General features: G+C 41.0%; 1 protein-coding gene across 2 annotated transcripts; it reads left to right on the top strand.

The window, feature by feature from the left end:
- Positions 1-513: 513 nt before the first annotated feature.
- On the top strand, positions 514-7,882 carry LOC124052220 (annexin A4-like). Of its 2 annotated transcripts, none has more exons than XM_046376208.1 (15): positions 514-666; positions 2,723-3,110; positions 3,199-3,236; positions 3,425-3,568; positions 3,715-3,802; positions 3,911-4,005; positions 4,165-4,278; positions 4,517-4,607; positions 4,999-5,078; positions 5,185-5,241; positions 5,337-5,430; positions 5,623-5,718; positions 6,128-6,186; positions 6,336-6,458; positions 6,566-7,882. In XM_046376208.1, the coding sequence occupies exons 2-15, from the start codon at positions 2,732-2,734 to the stop codon at positions 6,623-6,625; spliced, it is 1,518 nt and encodes a 505-aa protein (XP_046232164.1). In that variant the 5' UTR covers positions 514-666; positions 2,723-2,731; the 3' UTR covers positions 6,626-7,882. The 2 variants fall into 2 exon arrangements, with proteins under 2 accessions (XP_046232164.1, XP_046232165.1); XM_046376209.1 differs by lacking the exon at positions 514-666 and adding an exon at positions 721-877.
- The last annotated feature ends 2,899 nt before the right edge of the window (positions 7,883-10,781 follow it).

Raw genomic sequence — 10,781 nt, 5'->3', positions numbered from 1 at the left:
CTGTTAGGGCAGAGAGAGCGGAAAGCCACCTTAGAGAGTACGAGTCGGGGTGGGGTCGATGGGGCTGCCCTCCCTGCCCCAAGACAAGATAACTTCATTTGTATAGCCCATTTTTACAAGCAGTTTGTCTCAAAGGGCTTTACATAACATCATAGCAACATCCTGTGACCTTCGACCCTCACATCGACTAAGGAAAAACTCCCAGAAAAACCTTTCACAGGAAAAAAAAATGGGAGAAACCTCAGGGTGAGCAACAGAGGAGGGATCCCTCACCCAGGACGGCCAGACGTGCGTAAAGTCCACCACTGGGAGGGGATCTTGGAGATTTGAACATTTTCATGACCTTTAAGAAGACAAAGCAGAATCAAATGAAGTTTTCTTAAATGTTTTTAATCAATAAAAAATTTCCACCAATGTTCACAATGCTGTTCCTGTTATATCACCATCGAAATAAATCTGATCACTTGTAGACAAATATTCTAGTGTTGCCCGTAGGGAGAATGACACAACATAGCCCGCTGAGTCAACATCAGCTTCCCTCTCTCCAATGGCCGAAGCAACAACCAGGCAAAGGTTATTACTGCACGACGGAAACGGTATGCAGGACCCACCCACTCCGCTGATCTCTGCAAGTCTCTTCCTGGATCAGAAGCCCGTGTCAAAAAAGTAAGTAACGAAAATGTTCTTGTTTTTGACCATAAGTGCCACAAAATGTTGCTCCTGCACTGCGTTACTGACGACGACGAAGTTCCGCAAGTACTTTAATAAGATTTGCGCCGTCCATCAACGTTAGGTGGCTGTCCTGCCTGAGGAATGTAGGAAATTAGCCTCGCCCAATTAAACAGACAGAACCGGCGTTTAAATTAGCCGTTGAACGGTAACCGTGCTGTTTCTTCTTCATAAAAGTATTTGAATCTTTTTGACATTTCTAACCATGTCTGTCTAAGGTGATAATCGTCGTTCCCGGTACGTTTTCAGACTGGATGCTAGCTAAATGCTAAACAGTCAGATGAACGTTGACGTTAAACTTCGTTAGGGTGTTATGTAACGTTAACGGGCCCTGCAACAGCTTGGACATCAAAGACGGCAATGACGTGTAATTAATGATTAGCTTAGTTAGGCTTGATAGCGTAATATACCTGTACTCGGCTTATTAATGTGGCATATAACTTGGTTATAAGAGTAACGTTGATGTAAAATCTTATCGTGGCTTGTTGACGAGTTGAAAAAACAGGCCCGTGATGCTTAGTGAGACTAATGTTTTCCTGCTGTTCATTGTTCATCACATCGTAACATGAAGTGTAAAAAATGTACGCAATCTCGAAAGTAGCAGTCTGAGGACTTGAATTGTTCTCATTTTTAATAATGTGATTGCAACGAACCAAACTGTTAGATGTCATGAACCGCGGTGATGATTTTGTCATGCTAAAACTCATCTGGATTCCGGACTTTCACACTTATTTAACGCATCCTTGGCTTGCTGTGGTGGAGATGGTGGTAGTTACGATAGCACGTAAAAGCCTCACTTTACAAGGGTTTAAAGGAGAGGGCTGGGAACTAACAGAGGAGTGTCAGCAATCAAACGCCCTTCCTGAAGTCACCTCTAACAGTGTGTCTATGTCCGCTTAAAGAACACAGTGGTGCATCTGAATTCAGATTACCTCAGTGTGAACTCTTACCAAAACTAAAGTTAATTGGTTATACAGCTGTGTAATCTTTGTTTAACTGCTTCTTTAAATAAGTTGCCTTTACATACCCAAAACATTCAGGTGCCTGAGGAAAAACTGTGGGGCTCACTTTATTGTCAAAAACATTCATTTCTCCCAGTAACTGGTTTCTTGTGTACATGTAAACAAAGTGAATTTACAGTCTGCCAGATTATCACTCATTACAACTGACAGACCTGCAGCTGTAATTGGTGTTTTGATTTGTTAAAGGGCGACACAGAGGCACCTAAACACTTGGGTAATTCCATAAACAGCCCTTCAAATGGATGAGGTCCCCTGAAGATTCATAATGTCTAAATGAAAAGATTTGGGGACCCGTGCAAGTTTGCACATGACACATTTGCACTGTTTGCTCTGGTGCTGTTTGAAAAAAGGGGAAGAAAAACTCCGTTAAAAAAACAATGAGCACACTGTTCTGGGCAGATGGAAGTGGTGAGGTTCTGTCGTCATAAAAGAGATGTGGTCAAATTCCCAAGTGTAGTCAGAACAAACTTTGTGAGGTCCTTGTCTGAAGTTGCATCGTAATCATTCATTTACAGACTGATTAGGGCATCCCCAAATGGGTGCAAGATTGGGTGGGTTTTTTTGTGTGTGTGATTGTAAGTTGTTGAAACATTATTTTAGAATTAATTATATTATTACACAACTTGAACTAACTCATTTTGTCCAAATAAGTGGCTAACTATTTCAGGAACTAAATCACTCACTTGAAATCCATTTTGCACATTCTTGTTTGTGTTACATTCTTGGAAATTAGACAGACAAATGAAGGAATGCCTCCATGTGAGACAGCAACAATGGCTGCTTGTTTACGGTCAGAATGAATGCTGTGCACATAGTCTTTATGCTGACCGCTGACACTTCATTATCAACCTTCACCCCAATATCTTTTTGGACCAACAGAAAAAGTACCATGGGGAATTTTTGGAGGCAGGATGGATGATTTAAACAACTTTTAAACCCAAACTGATGTCACAACTTCATGTCACCTCCAGGTTCTGAAGATGAGCTACCCAGGATACCCTCCTCAGTCTGGTGGATACCCACCACAGGCAGGGGGCTACCCACCTCAACCAGGTGCATATCCACCCCAAGCAGGCGGCTACCCTCCTCCTCAAGGCGGCTACCCTCCCGCACAGGGTGGCTACCCACCAGCAGCAGGCGGCTACCCTCCTGCAGCAGGAGGCTACCCCCCTCAGGCAGGTGGATACCCACCCCCGGCCGGCGGTTACCCTCCCGCAGCAGGCGGTTACCCCCCAGCAGCAGGGGGCTACCCTCCCCAGGCCGGTGGTTACCCATCTCCAGCTGGAGGCTTCCCTCCTCAGACAGGAGGATACCAAGCGCAGTCTGGAGCAGGAGGTTATCCCTCCATGCCTCCAGCAGGTGAGGACTATATGTGTATAGAACTTTGTTTTCTTTTGTTCTGAAAATGAATTGCGTTTTGAATGTTATGTCAATATTTTCTGTGCAGGTGGAGGCTGGGGTGCAGCACCAGGTGGATCTGGAGTGGTACGTAAATTATTTTCTCACTCTTCACCTCTTCAGTGTTGCGTCACTAACAACATATGGACTGGCTTAAGTTAAATCTCATGTTTGCTGAAATCACCTTATCTTCACCAGTCCTACTTGAACCTTATTTGTTCTGTATGAGGTTTATCACCATGGACTTAGCACTTACAGCTGCCTTGTGTTTGCAGCCAGGAGGACCTCAGCAGGGATACCCAGGGGGTCCCGCCCCAGGCCAGCCAATGCCAAATTACCCTGGAGCCCCAGCGACTAACCCCTCAGTGCCTGGATATGGAAGTGGAGTTCCGTCCAACCCTCAGGCTCCTGCCATTCCCGTAAGATTCATTTGCCTTCATTCCAAGACTTTTCTAAAACTATGTTCCAATGCACATACATACAGCTTGTTAAAACTCCCCTATTGTAACTGTGCTGTGTTTTATCTTGTAATGTTTTTATTTCTTATGTTTGTTTTGTTTTTTAGAAAGGGTACAGGGGTTCTATAAAAGACTTTCCAGGGGCTGATCCACTGAGGGATGTTGAAGTTCTTCGAAAAGCTATGAAGGGTTTTGGTCAGTATGCAGTGTTTACTTGAGTGTGTTAAACCCATCAGAATCATTACTCCATACTGATGAGGTTTGCTCATTCCCTTTTCTGCCCTTGATAAATATTTTGAACAGGGACTGATGAGAATGCCATTATTGAACTTCTGGGAAATCGTACCAACAAGCAAAGGGTGCCAATGGTTGCAGCCTATAAAACAACTTATGGGAAGGTATGCTGTCAAACATTTTTATCTGATAATACAGATTTTTTGTTTGTTTATTTCAGTTGAAATTTTGTAATCTGGCGCTTGTCATTGACCTGTTATGGCAACTGTATTTAGGTTGACTTTGCTCTCATGTTAAATTCTTGTGTGTGTTTTTCCTCTTAGGATTTAATTAAGGACCTGAAGTCTGAGCTCACTGGAAACTTTGAGAATCTGGTTCTTGCTATGATGATGAGCCCTGCACACTTTGATGCAGCTCAACTCAGAGAGGCTATAAAGGTTGGAAGCTGAAGTTGTTGTCTCAGCACATGCTTGGATTTTGGTTTTGTAGTCCAAACCACATTGTGTGACTCATCATGTAACAGGAGAATAAGACTAACAAAAGTGATGTGCAAGTGAAGGCCAGTCAAGTTAAGACTCGTCTCTTGACTGTTGACCAATGAATGTTCACCATTTTTGCTTTATGAACTAACTGTGTCTTTGAATGTCTTCTAAGGCTTTTGTTTATATTTTTCAGGGGGCAGGAACTGATGAAGCTTGTTTGATTGAGATTCTTTCATCACGCTCAAATGCAGAGATTTGTGAAATTAGCAGAATCTACAAAGCTGGTGAGTTTTGACTTGACATTGTATAGATTTTTGTAAAAAAATGATGGAGCCTTGTGACTGTCTTTTCTTTTCACCATTTAAGTTAAGTAAAATAAAAACCTACTAATTTTCAGTGACACTGTCTTCAGCCCTTCCCGTATTATTTTAAAATAGGCTTTAAATTACTAAAAAACAGAATAGGAGTACTTTTGTAAAAGTAGAACATTGATTAGAGCTAGGACAAAATAGTTTGACCTTATAATTGTGAGGTATATACAGTTAACACAGAGTCTGTCTTATTCAGAATACAATGTAGGCCCTTGCTCCATCAGTTTTCATTGATGCTGTCTAACAAGATGCAAATGCTTTGCAAATGGATGTAATTTGTTAAAAAGCAACATCTACCTTCCAGAGTATGGAAAGAGCCTGGAGGACGCCATCAGCAGCGACACCTCCGGTCATTTCCGCAGACTCTTGGTCTCTCTCTGCCAGGTAGCTGCTGCAAGTTTTACACCTGCTTCATAAAGTAAAAGTTCAAGTATGAACCCCGCCCACGAAGTGTATGTTCAACGAGTACAATGTGTCTTACTCTGTCTAGGGAAATCGTGACGAACGTGAGACTGTCGACATCTCACTGGTCAAACAGGATGCTCAAGTAAGTCAGTTTGGTGTCGTTACAATCGTGGGAAGTAATTAGCAAGTCTGATCATGTTCCTTTTTTAAATTTGTGTGTGTCCGCCTGGGTAACAGAAACTGTATGCTGCTGGGGAAAATAAAGTTGGAACTGATGAGTCCCAGTTTAATGCCATCCTGTGTGCCCGCAGCAAGCCTCACCTGCGTGCAGGTGTGTAATTTCACCATTGTTGTACTTCCCCTAGATTATTTTTCTTCCTCCAACTCTTGAATTTCATCATAAGACCTCTGCTTCTGCTTTTCCAGGGTCATAACTACACATGTTTGGCCTTTATTTAGTAAACATTTCACATATGTTTTCAAATGTTAGGATTATCTCACCTGTGTTTCTTTCCTTTATTAGTCTTCCAGGAGTACCAGCAGATGTGTGGGCGAGACATTGAGAAGAGTATCTGCAGAGAAATGTCTGGCAATCTGGAGTCTGGCATGGTGGCTGTGGGTATGTTCCTATGTCTCTTTCCTTCTCCAAACCTCAACCGAACTGTAATGGCTTTCCAAAGAAAACTTGTTGAAGTTTATGTTGATGTCACTTGTCAAAGATGTTTGCTTTTCGAAAGGGTTTCCTGGAAGGACTAAAAATATCTTGCAGGTGCAAACTGGCAGTTTGACCTACAATGTGCCAATTTAGAAATAGAAAGATTTTGAAATGCATCAAAATCTACTTCATCTTGTGGGCTGTGGGCTATATAAAATGAACTGAGTCAGCCTGAAAACCACAGAGTTACAGCCATTTTAGTTTTGAGCAGTTAAGCAATGCTGTTAGGTTTTTTAAAAACTTTGAATTGGTGTTTAAATCTGTCAGCCTCGTACAAGACTAACATTTTTCTTTGTGCTCCTTTTTTTTTTAGTGAAATGCATCAAGAACACCCCTGCCTACTTTGCAGAAAGGCTGCACAAGGCCATGCAGGTACATCTGTTGTTTATCATCACATTTTATTTTAATTATCACAAACCAGCTGTTTTCTGCACTGATGTTGCTGTGAGGTGGGGGGTGACAAGGGTGATAAGATTTCCCAGCTGCAGTCACTCAAGTGTCACATTGTGATGTTTTGACAGGGAGCAGGGACCAAGGACACAACACTCATCCGTATCATGGTGTCCCGCTCCGAGGTCGACATGCTGGACATCCGACAGGCGTATGTGAAGACTTATGGAAAATCACTGTACACCCACATCTCAGTAAGTCCCATTCTCCCACTCACCATGTTTTTACGAAAGGTTCCTTTTTTATGTTATACATATGTAGGATCATTTGAAATTCACATTGATATGACTTTGTTTCTCAGGGTGATACTTCTGGGGATTACAAGAAGCTGCTGTTGAAGCTGTGTGGAGGTAACGACTAAAAGGAAAGGAAGATAACCCTCCAAAAGGACAAAATATGTGTCCACACTGAAACATTGTTATAAAACCATATATCACCTCTGATGCATGCAGTTATACTTAGTTTTCCTATAAAAACAATCAATTATTACTTTTGTATTTTCTTCACTGACTGATTTATTTTCTTTGCTACTGTATTGTAGTAGATGATTGCCCAATAGTAAATATACAAGCATATTGATATGAATACTTAACTACATTGAGTTAAAACTACTAAACTTTTAACTAAAATATAACTACTCTAACTCTGTTATAGTTAGTAGAGTTTTATGTCACAAAATTAGAAAATTTAAAGATGCAGATGATGAGTGTCATGTTTATTTAATATATAAAGTACATGTACATGGAAGCATTTAACCTATTACTTTATACAGGCTTATTAACTGTGTTTCTGAGACACATTGTCCCTCACAGCCAATCATTTCAACTGTGTACAAGTTAATACATGTGAAGTTGTGTCAAACTATTCTTATATACAGAATCAATACCATCATTCAGCGCTCATTTAATTCACAGTTATATTGCAGGTAAATTTTTGAATGTAAGAAATGAAGCTCAGCAAAAAGCATTTCCTCTATATTAACTAATCAGAGTTTTACTCCTGCTTGCGCGTCTATGCAAATCGACTTTTCACTTTATTTCAGCTTTAAAAGGCTGATATAAAGTGATATAAAGACTTACACCTTGGTGTTGAATTGTAATCCTTTCCGATCTTTGCTCAGCCTTTACAGACATTGTTGCTTTTTTTTTTTGCTGTAAAGCCAAAGCCAAAGACTATTGTGCCTATTTTTCAGGGCTGCTGTGTAAGCTGCTGGGGAGCTAGTGGGTGTTTCACTAGGGTTTATCTTGCAATCATTAATCATACTTGTATGGCTGCAGAAACATAATTCTTGATGGTTCTCAATCTTTTGTTTACATTTCCTTGTCCTCTGCTGGTTTGTATGTTTTGCTGCCAGTAGGGGGCTCTTTGTTAACATGAAGTGTCATTTCTTATGTGTGTGTGTGATTGTTTTGCCTGCTGACTTAGAGTTTGGCTTTCATCTGAATATCCTTTGCAGCACTAACTCCTCTTTGCGATTGTTGTTGTCACGCAATAATGGCTGAAATTCAATGGATGCCATTTTAGTATTCTAACATTTTGCCATTTAATAGTCCCAGCCTCCTGAGACTTAAAGCCACTTCTCATTTCAATAATAATAAAAAAAAACCATTTTGGAATATCTGGATTGTCTTTGTGAAATGGATCAGGTGTTTTGCATGAAACACACACTGTGGATTTTCTGCTCTGAGCCGGAACACAATGAGCAATTTGCATTTCAAAGCCGGTTTCATTTTCACTGCCTTCACCCAGCATCACGAGCTGCACGTTCTGTTAAAAGGTGCGAGTAATGTGGCTTACATAAGTGATGTCTCTGTGCGTTTGCTTTGCAGAGGGATATGGCACAGAGAGCTTTTCTCAAGGCTATAAATAGTGTCCATATTGGAGACATGGATGTCCTAAAATCTTCTTTCTGCTGTTGCTCACCGGCCTCAAGTGCAGCCTCAGAGGGGCTGTGATGGGGGGACAAATGACTTCACTGAGCCTCACTTCTTCTCCACCTTTCTCACTTCACTATTTCTCATACACTCTCAAAATGCTCCCAAAAGCCGGAGGTCGAGAAAGAAGGATAAATATTTGATGTAGGTATTTGTGTATTCTCTCTCTCGGGCTGAGACTGGTCTTCGTGATACCTCCTGAAGTATATAGGTCAAAAGGAAATCGTGGGGCGGGAGGGGGGCATTTGGCTTTTATTTTTCAAGACAAAACAGAACACTTCCCTGATCCTGATTTCTAGAAAAAGTGCTTTAATTATTAACATGTGGACGTGAAAGCCAGTCCCTGCACTCTGTCTGGGACTTTAGCACGTACCCTACACTGTCTAACCGGAGATACCGGCACATGTGTGTATGTGGGAGTCGTGCCAATCAATAGCATCTGTCTGCGTCATCATTACTAGCGGGAGATGGGAGCTGTGAAGGTCAGCCTTTGATTAGCTCTTATCCCTCGCACTTCCCGACACAACCCTGGAGCTTTCTCTTGTTCTCTTAAAGGACAAGGAAAAATGACTCGGATTTCTTAAAAGTGGTTATATCAGAACTGTTTCATGTGTCATTTTGGACAGGTAGTAATTATGAAGAAAAATCCTGCCAACACAAAGAATGAAAATGTAAATATACCTAAATGAGGCCTTTTGACAAAGCAACAGTATGTCTCATTAAATGGTTGACTCACATGCAGATTTAACATAAGCTGTTGAAAAATCAATTCCTGTGAATCTTGACGTTAGTCCATGGTTTTACCTTAATTGACATCCCCATCACTGGTGTTTAATGTTAATGTTGTCTCTCAGACAATCAGTAAAAGTAAGTATTGACTAAATTGCTGATTTGCAGTGGATTTTCTCCTGCCATCCAATGAGGAATGTGCAGTTAAGTGACATTTGGTTGCCAGGGGCATAATCCTGCTTTAAACTTCATGAGTGCATATAAGCAAATTACTAACCCGAGGATTAGATGAACAACACATAATGAGATGTAGCAGCAGATATCACTATCCGGCCTGCAGAGCTGCAGAATGCACGGCTTGAGGTTCACCCTCTGATATTTGACAAAATAGGAGAATAAACTCGTCCGACCTGTTCCTTTTACTTGTGTATGCGGTGTGCATACGTGAATCTGAGGAGACTTTGAAAAAGAGCAGCACACTATCTGCCAGAACACAACATGTTACTCCACAAATGGCCTCTGTTTAATATTTTCACTGCAAAACAACAGCATGAGTTTTAAATTTTGAGGTGGTAGAGCCTCCCTATTCAATCTAGTGCAACGGTTTTAGGAATTTACATAATTCCAACACATTCCAAGTAGTTTTCTTGGTGAGGGCCACATGGATTTTCTCTGCAGGAGAGAAAGAAATTAGTCGAATTGTTATGTAACAGCTTGCATCGTTAAATCTGTGCTAAACTCAAGTGGGGAAATGTATAGGCACACTGTGTACCGTGTTAAGCTTTAAAGCCAGGCCTTGTGTGCATTGGTTACCTCCAGATGAGATTCACAGTCCTCGTAAAGGCAGCACGCTGAAGCTTTCTTAACAAAACAGTACCGTCAGCAATTATAGTGAATGATCTCAAAGTAGTTTCCCACATTCAGCATCTCTACAGTTCATCAGTCCATAGTGGGGATGCTGATAAGTGCATACAGATAACGCAGCATATGATTTAATTTTCTGTTTTTAGATCATTTGTGTCTTAAGGATGCCAGTCTTACGTGACGTCTGCCTCCTCTGAGATCTGATGGATTAAGTGGAGCAGAAGAAAGCTCACAGAGCGGGGCAGATGTGTCAGGGGACAATCCAGATGAAGAACGGGCAAATATATGATCTGGAGGTATACAATCTGCTCTACAAAGAGATCATGTTATGAAATAAAAGCTATTAGATTTCCATTTCAATCAAATAATAGCCTATTCAACCTGCATAATCCATGTGCTGTATTCAGAACTGGACTGACTGAACTCATGAGGCTTTGAGAGGCAAAGCCCAAATCAATAAATACACGATGTTTTGTGATTCTGTGATATTTACTCAAGTGTAAAAACTGCTTCTTTTTACCAACCGAAGGAAAACACTGTCTTTCTGTGAAATTCATATATCTTTAATCTTCTTGTGGCCCTTCAGATTGACACAAAGACCAAAATGGTCCAAACTTCTGGTTGGGAAACACTGCTTCCAACAATCCAAAATCCGTCTATGTGACATTTTATCACATATGCAGATAAACAACAGGAATAGGATCAACTCAACTGATCACAGTAAACCACTGGCACATGTATATTTAGAATACTGGTGGAATTATAGGAATATCCCATCGGGGGCATAGCTGCGACTGAGGACAGTGTGTTGTTGTTGGTGTCTGTTTGTTAATTTTAGGCTAATGAAAGTATAAGTAAAGCAAAGTACCTCAAAACTGTAAGCTAAGCTACTTTCCAACACTGCTCACAGGGCCCATTTTACTGCATACGTGTAAACAATAGTTCACTTATGATGAATTAGATTCTGTTTGCTAATCATACATGTTTTGT

This window comes from Scatophagus argus, chromosome 21, assembly GCF_020382885.2.
Source record: "Scatophagus argus isolate fScaArg1 chromosome 21, fScaArg1.pri, whole genome shotgun sequence".
Taxonomy (NCBI): Eukaryota; Metazoa; Chordata; class Actinopteri; family Scatophagidae; genus Scatophagus; species Scatophagus argus.
The sequence above is the reverse complement of the archived record's forward strand: the minus strand, read 5'-3'. Positions and strand labels throughout refer to the sequence as shown.

Bases quoted from the DNA above. Each gene is read 5' to 3' on its own strand.
- LOC124052220 (XM_046376208.1), top strand. From the start codon at position 2,732: ATGAGCTACCCAGGATACCCTCCTCAGTCTGGTGGATACCCACCACAG. The intron at 4,608-4,998 runs GTGAGTTTTGAC...TCTACCTTCCAG, and splicing joins TAGCAGAATCTACAAAGCTG to AGTATGGAAAGAGCCTGGAG. The intron at 5,431-5,622 runs GTGTGTAATTTC...TTCCTTTATTAG, and splicing joins CAAGCCTCACCTGCGTGCAG to TCTTCCAGGAGTACCAGCAG.